The sequence below is a fragment of the Cheilinus undulatus genome, linkage group 11, assembly GCF_018320785.1.
Source record: "Cheilinus undulatus linkage group 11, ASM1832078v1, whole genome shotgun sequence".
Taxonomy (NCBI): domain Eukaryota; kingdom Metazoa; phylum Chordata; class Actinopteri; order Labriformes; family Labridae; genus Cheilinus; species Cheilinus undulatus.
The window spans coordinates 47,550,603-47,573,301 of record NC_054875.1 but is presented as its reverse complement, the minus strand read 5'-3'; the positions used below and the strand labels follow the sequence as shown (position 1 = coordinate 47,573,301).

General features: G+C 39.2%; 1 protein-coding gene across 1 annotated transcript; it reads left to right on the top strand.

Annotated features, from left to right (window-relative positions):
* Positions 1-7,888: 7,888 nt before the first annotated feature.
* Positions 7,889-14,603, top strand: LOC121517134 (macrophage mannose receptor 1-like). The gene is made up of 5 exons (XM_041798671.1): positions 7,889-8,068; positions 9,266-9,485; positions 9,791-10,126; positions 10,753-10,853; positions 14,015-14,603. The coding sequence occupies exons 1-5, from the start codon at positions 7,940-7,942 to the stop codon at positions 14,162-14,164; spliced, it is 936 nt and encodes a 311-aa protein (XP_041654605.1). The 5' UTR covers positions 7,889-7,939; the 3' UTR covers positions 14,165-14,603.
* Positions 14,604-22,699: the final 8,096 nt, after the last annotated feature.

The following is a 22,699-nucleotide window of genomic DNA, read 5'->3' as shown; positions in this document are numbered from 1 at the left end:
CAAATGTTCATTAATATAAATATGGTTATTAAATTAGTAATGAAATAAATAAATGCCACAATAAACAACTGCATGAGCTCAGCTTTGAGTAAAAATCTAAGTCCCTGAGATCAGCTCACATCTATTCAGTAGGCCTAGATTTAGTCAGGTAAGGCTACCTGTAAAGTAAAACATTTAAAGTGGATTACATAGGCTAGGTGTTACTAAAATATACATTATACTTGCAATAAAACAGCCATTGAGGGCTAAAAAAAGCTAAGATACAACTGAAAACATTTTATAAATAAGACAGATAATAACATTGTTTCTATAAAATATTTTTCTTGTATTATTTTCAGTCTCATTTGTTTTGACTGATGGTTAATTGAATATTTTGAAATGTAGTAGTGACAAACTTATGCAATTATTGTGCCTTTTTTTAATTGTCATTAAATTATGTATTTTAATGGCAATTTCAATGAGTAACATAGCTATTTATATGAAATGGCAAGTGTATGAAAACTGTTAATTCTTTAGTTTTAGTGTAGGCTGTTTTGAGAGTCTACACACATAGCTGAACCCAAATAAGGTTAAGAATTCACAGCAAGTATTGGTATCGGATCAGTATCGGCGATACCAGCCTGAATTTTGCTTGGTATCGGATCGGAAAAGAAGTCAGTGGTATCGCACATCACTACTATATACAGCTCTCTGGTTTTCATGTTTGTTAAACCCATAACTTTAGATCCAGTCTGCACAGGCAAAACCCAAATCTAAAACTGAGCGTAGACATCCGGTCATGTTCAAGTACTTTTGTTGACATGAAAAATGGGTGGGTTTAAACAAAAGGTGCTACCTTCTGAGTTGTGTATCAGATCCAGGTGTCAGTACCTGGAGAACAAAAAAGCTGATAAGTTGATCTCTTGTCCAGGCCAGTCTTGTGAACATGATATCTCTAAAACAATGTATTTCCATTAAAGTTTGCACAAATGATTAGATCTCTAGGTCAAAGGTCACAGGAACCACCCAGTCCTTCTCCTTCTCCCACAGCTGTACTTTCGCTAGCTGCGGTTACATGAGCATTTTTATCACAATCAGATTAAATTCATTCGGATCAGGCATTAAAACGTCTCTGTACACATGGACGCTGGAAGATCCAACCCGATTCAGATACGAGTGCTCATGCATCTCCATCTGATCTGAATACCAATTTTCTGGCATATGCCGTATTTCAAATACAAGTTTCCACTCACTTATCACGATCCACCTATAATTAGCAAGAAAAGGTTGTAATAAGATGCATAAATGAGTTAAATATGGTACGTTGAACCCTCTTTGGACCGGGGAGGAACGTCATGAAAAGACGCACAGCAGAGCGCACACCAGCGCAACTGCAGCATCACAGCTCTGCAAACATGCTGTCCAAAAATACGCTGATACAGACAGCATGATTTTTAAGACTGAAGGAGATTAATTTATTTTGTCTACTTTTGATGTTTTTTTTTTGTTGTTTTTTTTAAGATGAAGAATTTAACCACCGTGCACAGCTGCACTCCGCTCTCTCATAGAGTCCAGTCCTGTCTGCACCTCAGACTAGTTTTCTGCATCTCAGGCCTTAACAAGTATCAAAGCCAGAGGTTTTTGCCTTGTAAAATCAAACTTCTATCTCTGTGGGGGATTAAAACATCTGCTCTCAGGATAGCAAATACTTTCCCTGCGTAATAGTCCGTCAGCCACAAATGCAGACATCGTATCTCGCTTCGGTGAGTGATCAGTTCAGTGTCAGCCTGATTTAACCCCTCATTATAAAAATCTTAAATGCCAAACTAATATCAACTAAATTTATTTACATACGATTTGATTTTATGTAAACTAGAAGAACAGTTATGGTCTTGATCACTTGTGTTAAACAGGACATCGTTTATAAATCCTGTGGTGTATTTAATTCCAGCTTTCATCAAATGGTAAAAATTCTTCTCCTAAATGTAAAAACAAATTCTTTATAACTAAAAATCTAACCCTAATCTGTACACAGGCTGCCCTATGACTTGGTGCAGCGCTGAAAGGCATCCAAAATTACGCACGGAGATGGGTCAGTTCATGACGCATGCAGGGGATGTAAGGGGGATTCTGATAGAACGGACATGCAGAAGAACAACTGCTGGGGCTCATATGTGCCTTAAAAGTCAAGTTTTCACACAGTAGGTGAGGGTTTGTAGGTCTATGAGTCTAAAAATGTAAAGAAATTGCTTTGTGATACAAGGATAGTATATTTATGCCTGTCCTGTTTAGATCATATCTTCGAACATCCATGACATTTTTATGGTGTGTGTGTGTATGTGTGTGTGTGGTGGGGGGGGATCCAATGCATGGCCCTCTTAAAATATCTTGGGAAAAAAGTTAGGAACCCTGCTTTACATCTTAAGTTCGCTCGCTCATTTTTTCAACTCATCCCTGTGCAAAAATATTGGTTTGTATACTCACTCATGTTCGTACTTTATATTATCTTTATTTCTACTTTATTGTACTTAGAAATAGACCTTTAACCTTTATCTGGTGCTGCAGACAGATTTGATGTTTCTGGTACTTCCCCTGTTAAAGCAGCAAGCTCAGCGGTACATACTGCTGCAGGCCATTCAAAGGGGGAGAATAACGAGGCATGTCACGTGGGGGGAGAAATGCACAGTAAGACAAAAACACCCCAAATGGGGAGAGGTGATCATCAGATCAAGTGTTTTTTATGGACGTGGATCCGAATGAGGATGGACATAAACCACCCCTCTCGTTTGGAATAAAATTCCGAATGCGCTGGAATGGAAGATTACAAGTGGTCCATGTAAACATACCTACTGTCTGATAGATGGAAACTTGGCAGAGGTGTATAACAGCCAGTGGCTTTGTTTTATTTCACAGAAGCCTCTCTGTTAGACCAGATGACATAAAATGAGCAAGCCTTCTATGCAAATAAATGCATCATAAAGACTCCATGCATGCAAAAGTGGAAAAAAAAAAGTTAATGAACAACCAAAGAAGATGTTTATTCAGCTTCACAGTCACAGACCAAAGGATAGAACAGACATTTTCCTTGTGAGCATCATCGCTGCATTGGGTAAGTGAATATTTAGGGTTAAAAAACTATATATTAAACCTTCTCTGCACTTGCTCATAATTTCTCTACATCCTCACAAAACTTTCTCTGCACTTGCTCATAATTTCTCTACATCCTCACAAAACTTTCTCTGCACTTGCTCATAATTTCTCTACATCCTTAGGAAACTTTCTCTGCAGTTGTTCAATATTTCTCTACATCCTTAGGAAACTTTCTCTGCACTTGCTCAATATTTTTCTACACCCTTAGGAAACTTTCTTTGCACTTGTTCAATATTTTTCTACACCCTTAGAAAACTTTCTTTGCACTTGTTCAATATTTTTCTACACCCTTAGGAAACTTTCTCTGCACTTGTTCAATATTTTTCTACACCCTTAGGAAACTTTCTCTGCACTTTTTCAATATTTTTCTACATCCTTACAAAACTTTCTCTGCACTTGTTCAATATTTTTCTACACCCTTAGGAAACTTTCTCTGCACTTGTTTAATATTTTTCTACACCCTTAGGAAACTTTCTCTGCACTTGTTCAATATTTTTCTACATCCTTAGGAAACTTTCTTTGCACTTGTTCAATATTTTTCTACACCCTTAGGAAACTTTCTCTGCAGTTGTTCAATATTTCTCTACATCCTTAGGAAACTTTCTCTGCACTTGTTCAATATTTTTCTACATCCTTAGGAAACTTTCTTTGCACTTGTTCAATATTTTTCTACACCCTTAGGAAACTTTCTTTGCACCTGTTCAATATTTTTCTACACCCTTAGGAAACTTTCTCTGCAGTTGTTCAATATTTCTCTACATCTTTAGGAAACTTTCTCTGCAGTTGTTCAATATTTCTCTACATCCTTAGGAAACTTTCTCTGCAGTTGTTCAATATTTCTCTACATCCTTAGGAAACTTTCTCTGCACTTGCTCAATATTTTTCTACACCCTTAGGAAACTTTCTCTGCACTTGTTAAATATTTTTCTACATCCTTAGGAAACTTTCTCTGCACTTGTTCAATATTTTTCTACACCCTTAGGAAACTTTCTTTGCACTTGTTCAATATTTTTCTACACCCTTAGGAAACTTTCTCTGCACTTGTTCAATATTTTTCTACACCCTTAGGAAACTTTCTCTGCACTTGTTCAATATTTTTCTACACCCTTAGGAAACTTTCTCTGCACTTGTTCAATATTTTTCTACACCCTTAGGAAACTTTCTTTGCACTTGTTCAATATTTTTCTACACCCTTAGGAAACTTTCTTTGCACTTGTTCAATATTTTTCTACACCCTTAGGAAACTTTCTCTGCACTTGCTCAATATTTTTCTACACCCTTAGGAAACTTTCTCTGCACTTGTTCAATATTTTTCTACATCCTTAGGAAACTTTCTCTGCACTTGTTCAATATTTTTCTACACCCTTAGGAAACTTTCTCTGCACTTGTTCAATATTTTTCTACATCCTTAGGAAACTTTCTTTGCACTTGTTCAATATTTTTCTACACCCTTAGGAAACTTTCTCTGCACTTGTTCAATATTTTTCTACATCCTTAGGAAACTTTCTCTGCACTTGTTCAATATTTTTCTACATCCTTAGAAAACTTTCTCTGCACTTTTTCAATATTTTTCTACATCCTTAGGAAACTTTCTCTGCACTTTTTCAATATTTTTCTACACCCTTAGGAAACTTTCTCTGCACTTGTTCAATATTTTTCTACATCCTTAGAAAACTTTCTCTGCACTTGCTCAATACTTCTCTACATCCTTATGAAACTTTCTCTGCACTTGCTTATAATTTCTCTATATCCTTACGAAACTTTCTGTGTACAACATTTTTTGCACATGCAAAACTTTGTCTGTAATCAATTTTATCATTTGAAAGTATAGAAGCCTTTTACTTCCACTAAAAACCAAAATTGTGAAATATGGGTAATTCTTAAAAAATAATTGAATAAATAACGATAATGCTAATAACTTAATGATAAAATAATACATGAAAATAAAATCTGAAATTGAAATATGAGATCAAAAGTTGGATTTTTGAGATAAATTTTGAAAAAGAGAACAGAAGTGAAAAGTTTGATATAGTTCATCATAAAATAAGTTTTAGATAATTATGAGATAATCACTGATTAACTCTCTGTCTGATAATCTGGACTTTTGAATCTCATAATTGTTTTTTTTTTTTTTGTTTTGTTGTGTTTTCTTGAATTGACTTTTTTTGTAAGTGGCAGAAAAGGGCTTCCATATAGAATGCTGTTAATGCCAAGAAGTTGTGGTTGTCATATGGGTGCTCTAAAGGTTAAGATGCATAGGACAGAGCCAGCTCATATAATAATTTAAACATCAGAAACAATTATATTTGGAAATTGTTCCCTAAACGTACAGGGAGCCAGTGAAAAAGGGGCTGAAATACAATAAAATGATCAGAATTTCATTTTCCTCAGAGTAGCTCCTCATCAAACCTCATCAGATTACCTTTAAAACAGACAGGTCTGCACTGCTGTACATCCTGCAAGACGTGTTTTTCTATGAAAGCAAAGTTTAAAGAACATTTTTCATAAAAATCATTTCTAACTCTGACAATGTCAGCATGTTCAGTTCATTTGCTCTATTTCCTGTTCAGACTAATTTCATGAGTTTTTCCATGGAAAACAAGAAAAATTCCACGTGATCCCAAACTTTTGAGCGGGAGTATATATATACAGTGCTTAACAAATTAATTAGACCACCTGTCATATTTGTCTCAGAGACCATCCAGCATCATGAAGTGCTTTAATGCAGACTCTTTCATTTTCAGTCAGCTCTCCACGTTTTACCATTTTGAACAGGAATGAGGAATTTCAAACTGAATTCACCCAAATTTGATCCGGCTCCCTGGGCTTCTCTGAGAAGTCAGAAATGAATCAAGCAAAACATTCAACCACTAAAACTCATTTTTCTGTTCAGGAATGCAAGTAAATGACTATAATTTGTCATATTAATCAAGAAATATTAATGTGCTTTACTATTTTTTCAGTTTTTTGTAAATCAGTAAGTTTTAAAATTCATGGATAACAATAGTAATTCTATTTTAGCATTAAAAATATCATTTGAGTTAAAGAGCTTCTACATATTGGTGTATTAACCATTGCAGAAACATAAAAAATGATTTTGGTAATTAACAATGCTGCTAATTTAGGGCAGCTGTGGCATAAACCTTACTTTGGTTAGGGTTAGGGTGGTCTAATAAATTTTTTAAGCACTGTATATATGTGTATATGTATTGTTAATTGATTTAAAAAAAATAATCAAGTTAATCACATCACTATGTTGTGATTAATCATGATTAACAGCTCTGAGTCTGTGTGGATAGGTCTCAGTCAGGCTCAAACTTCTGGTCTCTGCATTTTTACTCCATTCTTCTTTGCTCAAGCTCTGTCAGGTTGTACAGGGATCAGGCATGAACAGCCCTTTTCAAGTCCAAACACAAATCCTCTGTTGGATTGAGGTCTAATCTTTGACTCAGCCACTCCAGAACATTCCCCTTATTGTCTTTAAACCATTTCTGAGTCTTCAGCTCATTGTCTTACTGGAAAATAAATCTTCTTATACTTCTCTCTAAGATTGCCCCACAGGACTTTACTGTATTTTATCGTACTCATTTTACCCTCTACCCTTACAAGCCTTCCACGGCTGGCTGCTGAGAAGCATCCCCACAGCATGATGCTGCCACCACTGTGCTCTACAGTGGGTATGGTGTGTTTGTGGTGATGTCAGTGTTGGCGTCTTGTCTGATAGCCATAAAGCTTTATTTTGGTCTCAACAGACCAAAGAACTTTCTTCCTCTTGACCATGGAGTCTCCCACAGTCCTTTTGGTGAACTCTAGTCCAGATTGAATCTGAATTTTCTTTAACAGTGGCTTTCTCTTTGCCACTCTCCCATAAAGCTCTGACTGGTGAAGAACCCGGCCGACAGTTGTTGTCTGCAGAGTCTCTCCCATCTCAGTTGCTGAAGCTTGGAACTCCTTCAGAGTAGTCATAGGTGTCTTGGTGGCCTCTCTCACTAGTCTCCTTCTTGCACGCTCACTCAGTTTGTGAGGACGGTCTGATCCAGGCAGATTTACACATGTGACATATTCCTTCATTTCTTCATGATGGATTTAACTGAACTCTGGGGGATGTTCAGAGACCTGGAGATGGTTTTCTATTCATCCCCTGCTTGATAACTTTTCTCTGAGTTGCTTTGAGTGTTCTTTTGTCTTAATGGTGTAATGGTAACCAGGAATACTGATAAACCAGTCACTGGACTAAAAAGGAATAAACCTTCTGAATAACCCGGCCCTGTGATGCTGAAGAGCCTGATAGGCAGTTTTCACCTAAATAAATTTGCATGTGTGGCAGTGACAAGGTTCCTTTTTAACCCCAGTGTTATTCCAGCAGCTGCAGATCTTCATTCTGAGCTGAGAGAGGAGGAGAGAAACGGCGAGGATGGAGAAGGTTCTCCTGAGCATCATCTCTGCAGCAGGCAAGTCATCCTAACTCAGGGTGTTTTAAAGAAAAGTTCTACCATATTTCCTAAAAAAGTTGGGACGTCATTCTCTATTACCAGTGAACCTACTGACCTCTAGAATGCATGTGTGTTTCCATAGAGTCAAGTTTACAGGTTTGAACATTAATTATCATGTCACAACTTTTTTGGAATTTGGGGGTTCTATGACGTTTGATTGCAGGAGTTTTTCTCACAGAGACGATGGCGGCCATACTTGAATTTCTCAGTAATGTTTGTGTCTGAATCTGATGATGGTGCTTCTCTCCTCTGCAGGACTGTGTGCCGTTCTCTGTCATGCTGAGCGTCAGTATCATTTTGTTTATGAGGAGAAGAACATGGCCGAGGCTCGGAGCTACTGCAGAGAGAAATACACAGACCTGGCCACCATAGACCACATGAACGACGTGAAGATCCTGAATGACATGGCAGATTTGAGCAGAATGGTCTACTCAGAGTTCAGCTACGTGAGTCGTCTGTTCTCTGGTTTATAATTTCAACACCTTTTTTATCAGAGTTTTTGAGCTTTCATCCACTAAAACTAGTGTAAAACTATAAAGATTAAAAATGACTAAAATGTGACTAAAGCCTAAGAATATTTGAATCTAAAAGCAATCACTAAATTTAAAATAGTTTCCAAAATTAACACTGAGGAGTATGGCAGTTTGAAAAGTGTAGCCTGGCAATCAGATCGGTCAGTCTAAGCTTTATTTAAGATCAGATAAACTTTTATTGATCCTCCATTGGGGGAAATTTGTTTAAAAACAGCTCAGCAGGAGAGGGAACATTCAAGACACGCCCCATTCTAATGAAGGATTTCTCTGGTTTGAAAACTGTTGGGAATATTAGAGGTTAGTTAGAATTTAACTAGAGTGATGTACAACTACTCAGAACATTTTCATGGTTTGGTAGATGACTCCAGTAAAGACTCTGAGGACTTTTTCCACCACTGAAGCTTAAAGGGATACTTCAACATTTTGGCAAATTCGCCATTGCCATAATTCCTGTAGTCTTAGCAATAGGTTCTTTCCCGTTAGTTGTCGGTGGAAGCTGTTCTAGATCTGGGGGATCAAAATACCAGCTGCACCGCTAATGCTATGTTAGCAGATGGTATTTTTTGCTTTCCCTCATCAAACTCATCAAATACACAATCCAGCAACTCCAAAACACTCTCGTGGACAAGTTATGACCTGCACTTTCACCACGCTATGAAATAATAACATATAATTATGTACCAATACGACACATGAAGCAAATACTCAGAACTATTTCTATTCCACTGGGCGGAGTGACACAGTGGAGCAGCCATGTCTGGAGTGTAGTTCTGGCTTTGCATTTAACTTTAAAACATCTCCGTCTTATAATGTTCCGTGATTATTTCATAGCGTGGTGAATGTACAGGTCACAACTTGTCCATGAGAGCGTTTTGGAGTTGTTGGATTGTGTATTTGATGACTTTGATGAGGGAAAGCAAAAAATATATCGTCTGCTTACATAGCGTTAGCTGTGCAGCTGGTAAATTGGTTCCCCCAGATCTAGAAACAGCTTGCACCGACAACTAAAGGAAACAAACCTATTACTAAGACTATAGGAATTATGGCAATGGGCAAATTTGCTAAAACTTTGAAGTATCCCTTTAAGAAACCATCAAATTTTGCTTTCAGCGAGCCTGGATCGGTCTGTACGACAACGTGAACAGTTGGAGGTGGTCACTGACAAACACAAGTTTCTACAAACCTGGAGAGAGTGAGTTTAGAAACTGGGCAACTGGACAACCTAATAACTATGGCAGCAGACAGCACTGTGTGGGCATGCACAGTGATGGACTGTGGTACGATGATCCGTGTGATGGCCCCCTGCAGCCAGTCTGCAGTGACATTACAGGTAAAAATACGAAACATCTGAGCTTTAACCAGTGAAGTTTCTTTACCTCTCAGCTTCTCGTTGGTTCAGGGATCATCATTTAAAGTCGTTTATTCCAGACTGTGTTGCTGTGTTTCTGTTGTGTGCTAAGCTAAAACTTCTTATGGAAATGTCTTTAATTATTTGATGTAAAACATCAAATTCAAGATTTAGGGGTGTGGTCACCATTACTTACCAGGGGATCCACCGGGGCACTGAAGGAGAGTCCACCACTGAGGACAGATGTCCTTGTTATGTTGATCTCTCTCTCTTTGGTCTATCTTCAGGGTCCAATGTGACATTTGTCCTCGCCCCCACCACCATGTCATGGTCTGATGCTGTGATCTACTGCAGAGAACACCACACTGACCTGGCCAGTGTGAGGAACATGGAGGAGAACCAGAAGATAGAAGAGCAGGCATCAGGACTATTTGTCTGGATTGGCCTCTCCAGGGAGCCCTGGAAGTGGTTGGATGGAAGTAGATCCACATTTAGGTACTGGATTGATGGTGAACCCAACAACAGGGATGGGAATGAGACGTGTGTGGCAGCTAACTTTGGAAACTCTGGCAAATGGGAGGACTGGCCATGCCACTACAAGAGAGCATTCATCTGCTACAGCGGTAAGATCAAATTCAGTTCAGGTAGATGTAGCTAGCTGTTAGCTAGCTGCTACATCCATTGTTGTCTGTTGGACTGTAGTTTGTTTTACAGGACATGTTGTATAAACACTCCTGTTGTCGCCACAAATCAAGAAGTTGCTCCTCTATTTCTGACGTCCATCTAACTTCCTGCTTCACGTTTACCATCGTTGCCATGGCTGTGTTTGTTCTGCTTCCTCCTTCAGTCAGCTTGCTTCCTGATTGGCTGTCATTCTTGCAACAATCCACAGAGAGCATTCCCGACTGTCCTCGGTGTTCCCGCCACACAGCAGGATTTCTGATCATTAATACTGAACATGTAAAATGTTTGAAACTTAGAGCGACTCTGATCATCTTCAGAGCAGATCAGGGAGGGTAAAACCACTCCACACACACCTCCCATCACAGGAAAATCTAGAACCATCAGATGAGTGGTCCTTTGCTGACGCTGGTCAGAAAGAGGGAACCAGAACCAAAACTGGCACCATTATCTTGTAATGTGTTCCCCTTTTGACTCAGATCTGGGCATGTTTCACTAGGACGTTTGTAGGAATCCAGATGAATATCCATCACCAATGTTGATTTGTTCATGAACTTTCTTTTTAAAGCCCTAACAGTCTTCAAACAAGTGATCAAGGTGAGGCTGGTGAAGCAGAGCTCCTCTCTGGATCTGAACGACCCTGCCGTGCTGGAGGACATCCTGAAGGAGGTAAACCTTTATCATTTTAATCATTTTTTTACCCATTTTTCCATTTTTGTCATGAGGTGAAACTGCATGCTTTTTCCTGATTTCCTGTTGTTTATTTGGCACGGGAACTGGCACTGAAAGGGTTACATTTTTAAAACTGGATTAACATTTGATATTTATGATCAGGTCTGATATTGAATGAAAAAAAATTGCACAAAAAAAAATATATATTTTTAAATGTTTAAGAGTTTATTACTTTTTATGTATGGTCTCATTTGAGTGTAACAATTCATTAAATCTTAAAATAAAAACAATAAATGTTGTTCATAATTAACATATTCAGAGCTGTGATAATCCCTGTCAAGGAAATCCAAGTTGTATACAGTATATAATTTTTTCCCCCTTTATTTTATTTTTTTACATTAGAACAACTGGGAGGTTTTGCACTTAAACTGGCATTAAAGAGGTTCGGTTCCTAAAAGTTATTCATGTATAATAATATTTTACTGCTATTCATGATGTCCATTTTTGGTCACAAGCAACCTGAGTTTAATAACTTATTGAAATCTTACAATTTAAAAAAAATGCATAAAATTTGAAGCTGTTTTGCATCAGAAAAAACTTTTTTTTTTTGTTTTTTTTTTCACTTAAACTGGAATCAAAATGGTTAAATTCCTAAGAATGGACTAATTTCTCATGTTTACAATCAAGTTTGATCAGAATTTAAAAAAAAACATTGCAGAAAAAAGGTTAATATTTTTAAATGTATAAATTTTATAGCTATTTATTTATGCCCTCCATTTTTGGTCACGAACATCATGAGTGTAACAATTTATTAAATCTTAAAATCTAAGAAAATATGAATGCATAAAAATAAAAGCTGTTGCTAATAATTGACATATTCAAGGTTGTGATGATGCCTTAAAGACAGTTCAGTTTGGGTGTGGTTTATGAAAAATATTTTCTTTTTAATGATGACGCCATTAACAGCATCACCCACCTTTCACTAAAATACCTTGAAGACTTAAAGGCCTATGCACGTCTTTTATTCATTGATTTTAGTTCTGCTTTAACACGCTCCAGCCTCATTTACTGATTCAAAAACTAAACTGTCAGTAAACCCTTTTATTACTACGTGGTTTTATTCTTTTTTAACTAATAGAACTCAAAATGTCTGAATTAATAACACCATCTCTGACTCAAAAAGCATCAGCACAGGTGTACCTCAGGGCTGTGTGAGCTCACCTGTCCTTTTTACCATCAATATCAATGATTGCACCAGCAGCTTCCATGGAAACCATGTTTGTAAGTTCTCAGATGATACTGCCATCCTCAGCCTCCTGTACAAAGACTCAGATCCCTCACTGTACTTTAATGAGGTGCAGTCTTTTGTCCGCTGGCATGAGGTCAACTATCTATGGAAGAGTATTAGGGCCACTGAAAAGAAACATTTTTTTTTCAATTGTGAGAAAAAAGTCAGAATTCTGGCTTTAATCTCAAAATTCTGACTTTATCTCAGAATTCTGACTTTTTTCTCAGAATTCTGACTTTAAACTCAGAATTCTGACTTTAATCTCAGAATTCTGACTTTAATCCCAGAATTCTGACTTTAATCTTAGAATTCTGACTTTAATCCCAGAATTCTGACTTTAATCTTAGAATTCTGACTTTAATCTCAGAATTCTGACTTTAATCCCAGAATTCTGACTTTAATCTTAGAATTCTGACTTTAATCTCAGAATTCTGAGTTTAATCTTAGAATTCTAACTTTAATCTCAGAATTCTGACTTTTTTCTCAGAATTCTGACTTTTATCTTAGAATTCTGACTTTAATCTCCGAATTCTGACTTTAAACTCAGAATTCTGACTTTAATCTTAGAATTCTGACTTTTTTCTCACAATTGAAAAAAAAAAAAATTGTCTCAATTTTTTTTTTTTTCAGTGGCCCTAATACTCTTCTGTAACTATCTCACCATAAATGTAAAAAAAAAAAAAAACAGAGGAGATGGTACTCGACCCTCCTTCAGTTGGGGATCATACCCCACTGCTGATCCATGATGAAAAAAATCAACCAGGTCAGCTCTTACAGGTATCTAGGCATTTACTTAGATAACCAGTTTAGCTGGGAAATACACATCACTAGTTTGTGCTCTCGTTTACAGCAAAGGCCGGATTTTTTACGCCGAGTCAGGGTGTTTGGAGTTAATCAGAAGATCATGTTTTTGTTTTATCAGGCTGTTTTAGAGAGCATTATTCGGTATGGGATGTCAGCCTGGTACGGTAATCTCTCTGTCCAGTTAAAATCTAAACTTGCTCGTCTGGTGCAAACCGCCATGAAGGTTGTAGGGAGGACTGAATACTCTTCGCTGCAGTCCCTGTATGAACAGTCTGTTCTCAGGCAAGCGCAGCGAGCTTTATCTGATCCTTCTCACATCCTTCACCCTGAGTATGAGCTCCTTCCATCTGGTAGGAGATACAGATTCCCCAAATGTAAACTGAACCGCTTTAAAAACTCTTTCGTGCCCACCTCAATTAGGGTTTTGAATAATGTTGCATGAGGATGTAGCCGGATTGTTCAATAATGTCATGGTGTTATCTTTTTAACTATTTCTATGAGAGTCTTGTGCAATATGTGTGGGTTATGTGATCGCATCTTTGTTTTAATCTATTACTTCTGTGTTATTAATTGGCAGCTTCATCTGTGCAGCTCTATTTAGCTATATTTTTCTATATATCTCCTTTAAGATTTTTTGTTATTATCTGTAGAGTACTAATGTATTCCATTTATCTCCTGCACATTTTTTTTTATTGATCTCCAAATTATCATTTACTGTATGGATTGTGTTTCTTGTTCTATTTTCTTTGTTACTATGTGCAGTAAACAAGATTAAAAATAAATATTATGTTCTAAACCAGGAATATCAAAACGTTTCTTACATATAGGAAATATCAGGCTGATGGGGCCATGTTGGCCTCCCTCACTTTTAGTGTGTTAAAATTAGTAAAACCAAATGAAACATGCACCATGTTATTATGTCAGTGACCATCATATGTGGTCATTTGGCTTCACTTTAGTAGAACAGGCACAGACAGGTTATCCTTCTTTATACCAGTCCATGCTCCTGATAAGGACCAGGTTAGCGGTAGCTGGATGTAACTGACCACATGTTTGTGTCTCTCAGCTCAGACAGAATCTGAGGGATCAAGGGGTGACACAGGACGTCAGACTGAGCTGGAGGAAGCAGGCGGACGGAAAGGTGTTTCACAAAGAGAAGAAGAAGGAGAAGAAGAAGAGGAACAAAATAAGAATGACCAGAAAAACTGATCTCTAGTCTCCTAGAAGAGTTTTATGCTTAGCACAGAACAGTTTTCCATTCTGCCTCAGTCATAACCTGATCTGTCACCAGTTAACCTTATTAGTTGTAAAACACTCCTCCAGCTTTTTTTCATTAGTACCACTTACTTTTCCAGCCTTGTGTTGTCCTGTCCCAACCTTTTTTGAGATGTGTTACATTCTGTTAGATTCTGTTTTTATTTGCATTTTACACAGGGCCCCAGCCTTTTGGAATTGGGGTTGTTGTTAAAGAGCTTCTTTCTTTGTATTTGAGTCAAATAGCATCAGGCTAATAAAGTCCCAATAATAAAGCAGCTGCTCTGCATTAAAGTCTATGAGTGAGTAAAAACACAGAGGGAGGCTGGCTGTTCTCTGTCTGATTCTGACCTCTAACTCTGTCTTGTATTGACCATCACTGTCTTTAGAGTTAGTTTTCTATCTGGATTTCACATTAAAGGGATATTTAAGGATATTTTTTAGTTGGGTCGTATGAGGTGTTTGGCTATAGTAGTAGCATTAGCCTCCAGTGATTTCCGTGTAATTTGCTCCTGTTGTTATTACAAGCTCGGAGAGAGCCGGCACATAGCGGCTGTAGATGGGAATGTTTTGTCTGTGTAAATCGAAGAGTTTTATGAATAAATTGGCCAAGAAAATATGTTGGCTCGCCTGTGCGCTGTCGAAAACGTACACAGCACTTCATTTCTCCCAAAAACCCCATCTGTGTCAGGCACTAATTTACGATGCAGCCATTTTGTAACCTTCTGCATCCGCACACTGTTTACTGTTCACACACCCGCCAGTCAGCTGTGTGGGTCCGCAGACTTCTTCAGGAATAATAACACCTCATCAAACTAAAACAAAGATAACGAGCGGTTTTGACACAGTGATGATGATGTGCTGTTTACTGTGGATGTGAGAGGATATTTGTATGAACCTGAGTACACTGAAGAAGAACTTAGACAGATGGATACAGACCTGACTTATACAGCGGGCTGAAAGAGAGACCAGAGAACCTTCATTTGAAAGTTTAGAGCAGGAGAGATCCCGAGTTACCTGGAGGTGTAGGTGTGGAAAAATTTGTCATCCAGGTAAGCTTGTCACTGTCGCCTTTTTCCACTAATGGCTGATATGTATGGTGTCCAGGAGGTGTTCTTGTTTAAAAAGCCTGGATAAATGCAAGTACGCGGCATCTTCTGAATCTAAAGAAAACAGATTAAAAAACTCAAAAAATGTGTTGTAGTAACGGATGCTTAACGCCGCTACACTGCGACCCACACAGCTGACCTGTGGATGTGTGACCGTAAACAGTGTGCGGAGGCGGAAGGATACAAAATGGCGAAAGCTGCATCGTAAATTAGTGCCTGGATTTTATGGGAGAAATGAAGTGCTGTGTATGTTTTCGACACAGCGCACAGGCCAGCTAACATATTTTCTTGGCCCATTTATTCGTAAAAGTCGTTAATTTACACGGACAAATCATTCCCATCTACAGCCGCTATGCGCCAGCTCTCTCTGAGCTCATAATAACAACAGGATCAAATTACATGGAGGCTAATGCCACTACTATAGCTAAGCACCTCATACGACCCAACTTCCAAAATCCTGAAATATCCCTTTAAACTTGAATTGTCATGTCAAGCATCTAATGTGGGGTTAGATCCTGCTGATATACATGTATGTTTTTATGCTGGCTCCCCTGAGGTCCTCCAGTTTCTCATTAGAATTTGTTTTCCTCCCATTATACCTGTCTGAATAAAATTCCTGCCCTAGATTGACTTATTAGATGTGGATCACTAAGAACATATAACCTTGGACAAAATGTTAGTGATATTTTAAAGACATTGGTGAACCTTAAGCCAGTATCTACGGATCATGGGGCAGGCCTAGGGCTGGGTACTGAACTTCGGTTCTTTTATTGTACCGAGTATCAAAATATGCCTCATCTTTCGGTGCCAAGTTCTGGTACCCAGAGGTTAATCATGTGATCAAGATCTGATAATGCCGCTGGTGACTGGCTGTAACGTTACACGTGGTTGAGGCATGCAGGAAAAACACGTACTGGTTACGCCCACAGACAGGGTTCACGTGTTGTGACCATGTGCAGAACCAATTTAATGCTGCTTTCGATTGTACTCAGAACTCAGAAAGATCCAGGTCGGAAATTTCGACTTCCGAAGTAAATGTGTTTCATTGTGTAAGCTCGGAAGACAGCCAGCTGCAGTAAGCTAAAGTTTGTTTGGATGTTTTTCAAGGATCAAAAATTCCTGCTGGGGAAATATATGAGCTACTTGAGGGAGCGAGAGAAAGAGAAACGTCATATAACTTGAACGCACCAGCGAGGAGAATCCTGCATGTGTCATTGAACTTAAACGGGCATCAAAGCGAACTGTGCAGAGGCCTGTACTGTAGTAACACAAATGCTAAATTAGACGACACATAAAAGTTGAGGAGAAAGTGACTCTGTTTACCTCTCATGGTGTGCGACGCCATTTTGCTACGTCATTCCGACCGACTCAGGCTGCTTGGATCCTACCTTAAATCCCGAGTCGGAGTCCTGAGCTCAAGGGTTGTTCTATTGCACTTTTCCGATTTGGAGGTCAGATTTATCAGAGTTCAGAGTATAATCAAACGCAACATAAGATCAGAAAGTTGCTCCATGTTAGACAGCAAGACAAGCGGGCCGCAGCCATCCACCTCCTCTCAGCATTCAAGTCCGCCTGTGGACGTGACAGTGCCAGAGTGGCCCGATTCAAAATGTCCACACCGGACTCACCTTCATCCAAGACTACTGAGGACGACACCATGTCTGGGATTTCAATAGGTAAGTTTATGTCCAGTGAAATCCAGCCAACTTCTTTATGTTACTGCAACTTAATGCCTTAGACCCAAGATTCAAGACGAAAGTGGCAGATGAAGTGTGAACCAGACAAGAGGAGGAGCTGATATATAGGACCTCACAAAAGCTGTTTATTGTTATTGGTAATATTTTATTCCTCTTCCATTGTTGATCAGGTTTTATGACTCCCATAATCTATTGAATACAGAGAGCCCAGCAGATGGAGCAGGAGCTTGAAGGGACAGCTGGTGACCATGATGACAACTCATCTGATGAAGACTGTACAGCTATAGTAGCAACACTGGTAAAATAAAAATATACAAAGTTTTCCCTCCTATGTCATTCTCAGAACAAAATTAACTTGTCGGCATCTACCCTGATTGTCTTTTTTGTAATTCTTCTTGTTTCCAGAAGAAGCCAAAGCTCTCTGCCTTTGAGGATCTATTTGTTGATGAGGACATGGCAGTTGAAATAAGACAAGAGAACACTCTCAGCACCACAGAGAAGGTTGAGGATGAGATACAGCAGTACAGAGGTCATCTACCCTACCCTCAGTGAATCAGGTGACCTGGTGGTGGAATGTGAGGGACACTCGGCCAATGCTATCAAACTTGGCAACCAGGTATCTCTGTGTGCAAGCATCATCCACACCCTCAGAGCGTACATGTTCTACTGCTGGGGACACCATCAGCCAGGAAAGGGCTTGTCTGTCTCCTGAGAAAGCAGACATGTTACTTTAAAAAAAAACAAAAAACAAAACTGCGAAGTGAGAAGGTCCTCAGTATGTAGCAGTGATCAGTATGTACTAATCTGTCCATTGTTTGCAAATGTTCTTTTGCACTGGAAATTACTTAAAAATGAAACTCAAGATTTGAACTATAATGTGTAATGTAATTTTCATTTTTTTTAGAATTGGTATTATAAAATTGGTATCAAAAAAAGTATTGTTCAGGAACCGGTATCAGAGTGAAGGTATCAGTTTTGGTACTGGTATCGAAAAATTTTGATTGATACCCAGCCCTAGGCAGTTCCATAATAAATGAAGGAAAGTCCCTTCTAGTGATGGGAATTTCAGCTCTTTTCAGTGATCAGGATCATTTGGCTCAGCTCAGCAAAAAGAATCAGCTCTATCTGCTCCCAAACAACTCTTTATTTGGGTACCAGTTCGGCTTCTTCTGAGCAGCCAAATCTAGCAATGTCATGACAAATGATTGATATTTGGAAAGGTATTTTACCCCAGCTATGCTCTTTTTTTTTAAATTGATGAAAATATCACATAATTTTATTTCAAAATGTACACTCTCCCAAAAAAGCCTTGCAGGTCAAATGGCATCTGCTCCCTGGCTGACACACCTGATATGCCGTTCCTCACCCAGGGTGTAAGATGTGAAAAAATGATCACATGTAATAAAATGCCCATGCAGTCCTTCAGCCATATCAAGCACAACCCTTGTGCCCGGATTTTTTTCCCGTGCTTCGCCAGGAGATTTGCCCGTGTAAACCTGCATATTCCAGGCAAAGTTGGACTGTGCATCACATGCTGCCCATATTTTGATGCCATATTTGGCAGGTTTGCTTGGCATATATTGTTGGAATGGACAGCGCCCACGAAACACAACCAAGCACTCATCGACAGTCACATGGGGGCCTGGGTTGTAAAGCAGGGGTAAACGCTGCACCCACTTGTCCCACACATCCCTTACTGCTCCAAGCTTTTCACGTTCTCGCCGGCCCTGCCTTGTTTGTCATCAAAGTGTATGACAAGGGACAAAACTTGGAGTGTCTTCAGAGACATGGTGGCTGGAAATATTGCCCTTCCAGTCTCAGCGTTACAAAGGCTTGCTGTTGCTTCCCCTTTTGATTTGTAAACTCCTGCCAAAAATGAGCAAGCCAACGTAGGCTTCCAAGTCAGCTACATCCAAGTCTTTCCAGCTGTCCCCATACACACACTTCCCCTCTAAATTTGTCATCCCAAGTACAATGTTTTCAATGGATGGTGTTATGAAGAGCTCTAATGATGACTTGATGTCTTCAACATGGCTGATTGCATATCTGGTGGGGCCTGGAACCATTTTGATAATATTAGTAGTGCTAAGTCTACCCTGCTGTTGAAGTGGGGAAAGGGACCATATTATCTTTCCATTTTTGGAAAGGATCATGTCTGCTGGTGGTTGAGAGACAACAGGAGGGTCAACACTCTCATTCTCATCAGATGATTCTCCTCAAAATCAGGGTCCTCCTCAACACAATCTTCTGTCTCAGACACATTCTCCTCAAGTGAGAGAGCGTGCAGATTGCAGTAGACACAGAGCACAACGAGGAATGATTTGGATAGAGAGCTGCCGTGCAAGCTTTAATCTGTTTGCTCCTCCCTTATTTTGCATGAACTACCAATGTCCTTGCAGGGATTCTACTTAGGCAGGTGTGAGTACAGTAGGTCACACATACACACACAGGCACACACACACACACCTCCATGCCCATGGTGCAGGAAAGTTCTCATTATTTGAGCTCTTCATATAACCATCCATTGAAAATATTGTACTTGAGATGATAATTTTAGAGGGGAGGCATGTGTAGTTGGAAAGACTTGGATGTGATCAACTCACAAGTCTACATTGGCTTCCTCATTTTGGCAGGAGATCACAAGTCAAGTTGTTTCCACATGCCCACACCACGAGAAGTATCAAAGTTCTCGTGGGAATAGTTTTTTCTCCACCCCCCTGTTATGCATCAACTCAAAAGTATCAACTCTGCACCTGCAGGTGTGAGGATGCTTGCTGATTTTGTGATCTGATTTATGTGACTTTTGAAGTTTAGATCACTGTCCATGATAACACCAAGAGTCTTTGCTTCTGTGTTGCATTTTAAGGATACTGAACTGAGATGAGCAGTGATTTTATGTCTCTGAGTTTTGGAACCAAATATGAGAATTTCTGTTTTGTCTTTGTTGAATTGTAAAAAGTTTTCAGACATCCACAGGTGTATTTCATTTAAACATTGGTGGAGGGAGTTTATGGGATCAGGATGGTCTGAGGATAGTGAAATGTACAGTTGTGTATCGTCTGCATAATTGTGGTAGTTTATTCTGTATTGCTGAATGATATGTAGTAGTGGTAGCATGTAAATGTTAAATAATAATGGTGCAAGAATTGATCCTTGAGGTACTCAGCACTTAAAACCTACTGTATTTGATTTAAAATCATCTATGGACACAAAGAAATCTCTGTCTTGCAGATAGGTTTTGACCCAAAGTAGGGCTGTACCAGACAGCCCCACCCATTCCTCTAATCTGTTGATTCAAATATTGTGGTCCACTGTATCGAAGGCTGCAGAGAGATCAAGAAGAGTTAGATCAGATAGTTTGTTAGAGTCTGTGTCTGGTTTCTTGAAAGGCGCTATATAAATTCAAGATATTATTATTATTATTATTATTATTGTGTTAAAGTGCAGGTCATTTATTACTTTGATGAAGGCTGTTTCAGTGCTATGGTAGGGGCGAAAGCCAGATTGATAAGTGTCTGAAAGGTTATTTGATGTTAAGTAGTTGATGAGCTGTAGGTAGACTGTCTTTTTTTTCCAAGTATTCTACTGAAGGTTAATGGTAAGGGTTGAGTGATCATGCCCACAACACTGTCTGTCTGGCTCCATTTAACACAACTACCAGCCAGTCAACTCTGAGGTCTGGGCGGCACATGTTTAAAATGCAGTTTTATGTTTGTCACATTAAATACATTTTGTCATAAAGATTCTATCATTATTCTGTGACCCAAAGGCTCTGTGTGTCTGCTGTATGTGGGGCGCCGCTCCACAAACCCTGCATAGCTCTGTGTTGTGTTTCTTGGTGTATTGGGTGCCATGCAGACAGAAGAGGATCAGATACATTTCACTTCATTCTTCAAACTATGAATGTGAGCGTGGATCAGTCTGGAGCTGCTGAATGTCCGCTCAGAGCTCAAGAGATTGACAAACTTTTCTGCTCAGAGCTGCAGTCAGATCTCTGCACCTGTGCGTTTGTCTGCCTTGTCTGTCAGTTCATTTCAGGCTGACATGACAGGTAGGGTAAACCGCCACTGGGAATTTTTAAAGTAAAAGCTTGAGCAGTTTGTTTCTGTGGTGAGAGGGCTCGTGTTTTGATACGATACTTTTATTTTGAAATGTTTTTGGGATAGTTGATCAGTTGTTACAGTGACATACAAACTTGCTTCGGTGTTTAACTTTCCTTTCATTTCTACTTGATGATAATGATTTTAAAACATCAGATTATAAGAGATAATAACTCAAATGCAATCTCCATGTCTTTCTACATCTTGTTTTCTACTCAAAAATTGTTGTTGTGAAGTTCCACCAAATGCATGATGGGAAATAACCACAGAAAGGAGTCATATTCTAGTCTTGTAGTTAGTGACCCACAGTCTTTGCAAAATCTTAGTCTGAGACTAAAAACTCAACGGCCTGCTGACAAATTGTCTTTAGATGTGAGAGGGTCTCAGGTGACCGTCTTTTTAGACTGAAACAAAGAATGAGGAAGCCTGGGGGACACATTATCCCAGGAGCCCTTGCAGCAGGACACATCCTCCTCTCTTCTTTTTCCTCTTATTGTGTAATGGCCGGTTAACCTGACATGCCAGACGGTTTTTTTTTCACACATCCATCTGGAAAACCTTCCATAGATGGCGTTTGGGAAAGGGCAGAGCCTTTGAAAAACACTCAGAGGGTGACTGGATGAACATTCTGTCACATCTTTACGGGTCAATCAGATCAACCAAACATGACGTTGTAGCCCCAAACCGAGGTGCACTGGTACGACAAATAAACTCCATAGATAGCTGCACAATGCGAGGCATGGCAGCTGTAGACATGACTTTTGTCGTTTGTGAAAAGAAAACAACTCACTGCTGTTCTTTGTTCTTCTTTTAACAGAGAAATGTCAAGTTCTGATAAAACTGGTGCTTTAGCAGCATCCACACTAATCTCTTCCGCCATACTTGCACTGGCCTCTTGTTGCTGCTTGTTTACGTCTCGACTCTGCTGTGCCTGAAAGTACTGCCCCTCGACACTGATTGGTCCTGTCACTTTCTAACCGGGCCCAAACGGTTCAGATGGGAGCTTTGCAAGATGGATTCACCAGTGAGAAACACAGAAACAGGCGAATCCATCTGCTTTAAAGGTTAAGTGCCGGTGGCATCCAACGATAAAGGTGTGTTACCACCACCTACTATGCTGGAGTGTGGCCAGAGTTCCCAGTTGGCTTTAGGAAAATAAATACATGATTACATTAAACTAAATTCTATTCATTAAACCAGATTCTTTTAGGAATCCAAACACTGCTTTATGTTCTCCTTTTCCCAGACTAAATAAATTCTTAAAGGTCACATATTTTACCCTTTTAAGACAAGTTTATATTGGTCTCAGAGGTCCTCAAAACATGCCTGTGAAGTTTGTTTCTGAAAAACACTCCAGTATAGGATTTCTGCATGTCCACAAACCCCTCTGTTTCAGCCCTGCTCAGAACGAGCTGTTTCTGTGTCTGTGGCTTTAAATGTTAATGAGCTGTCTGACTCCGCCCCTCTCAGGAAATGGATGTGGCTTATGGATGAGAGGAGGGCGGAACTTCTGAACCTGGGGGCGGGGCTAACATCGCCACATGACATCATGAGGGGAAAATCTGAGAACTGCTTGTTTCAGCACACATTT

What these genes read in the sequence shown, in the direction of transcription:
- LOC121517134 (XM_041798671.1), top strand. Translation starts at nt 7,940, where the DNA reads ATGGCCGAGGCTCGGAGCTACTGCAGAGAGAAATACACAGACCTGGCC. An exon ending in AGCATTCATCTGCTACAGCG is followed by an intron (nt 10,127 to 10,752) that starts GTAAGATCAAAT and finishes TTCTTTTTAAAG; the next exon opens with CCCTAACAGTCTTCAAACAA. An exon ending in TGGAGGACATCCTGAAGGAG is followed by an intron (nt 10,854 to 14,014) that starts GTAAACCTTTAT and finishes TGTGTCTCTCAG; the next exon opens with CTCAGACAGAATCTGAGGGA.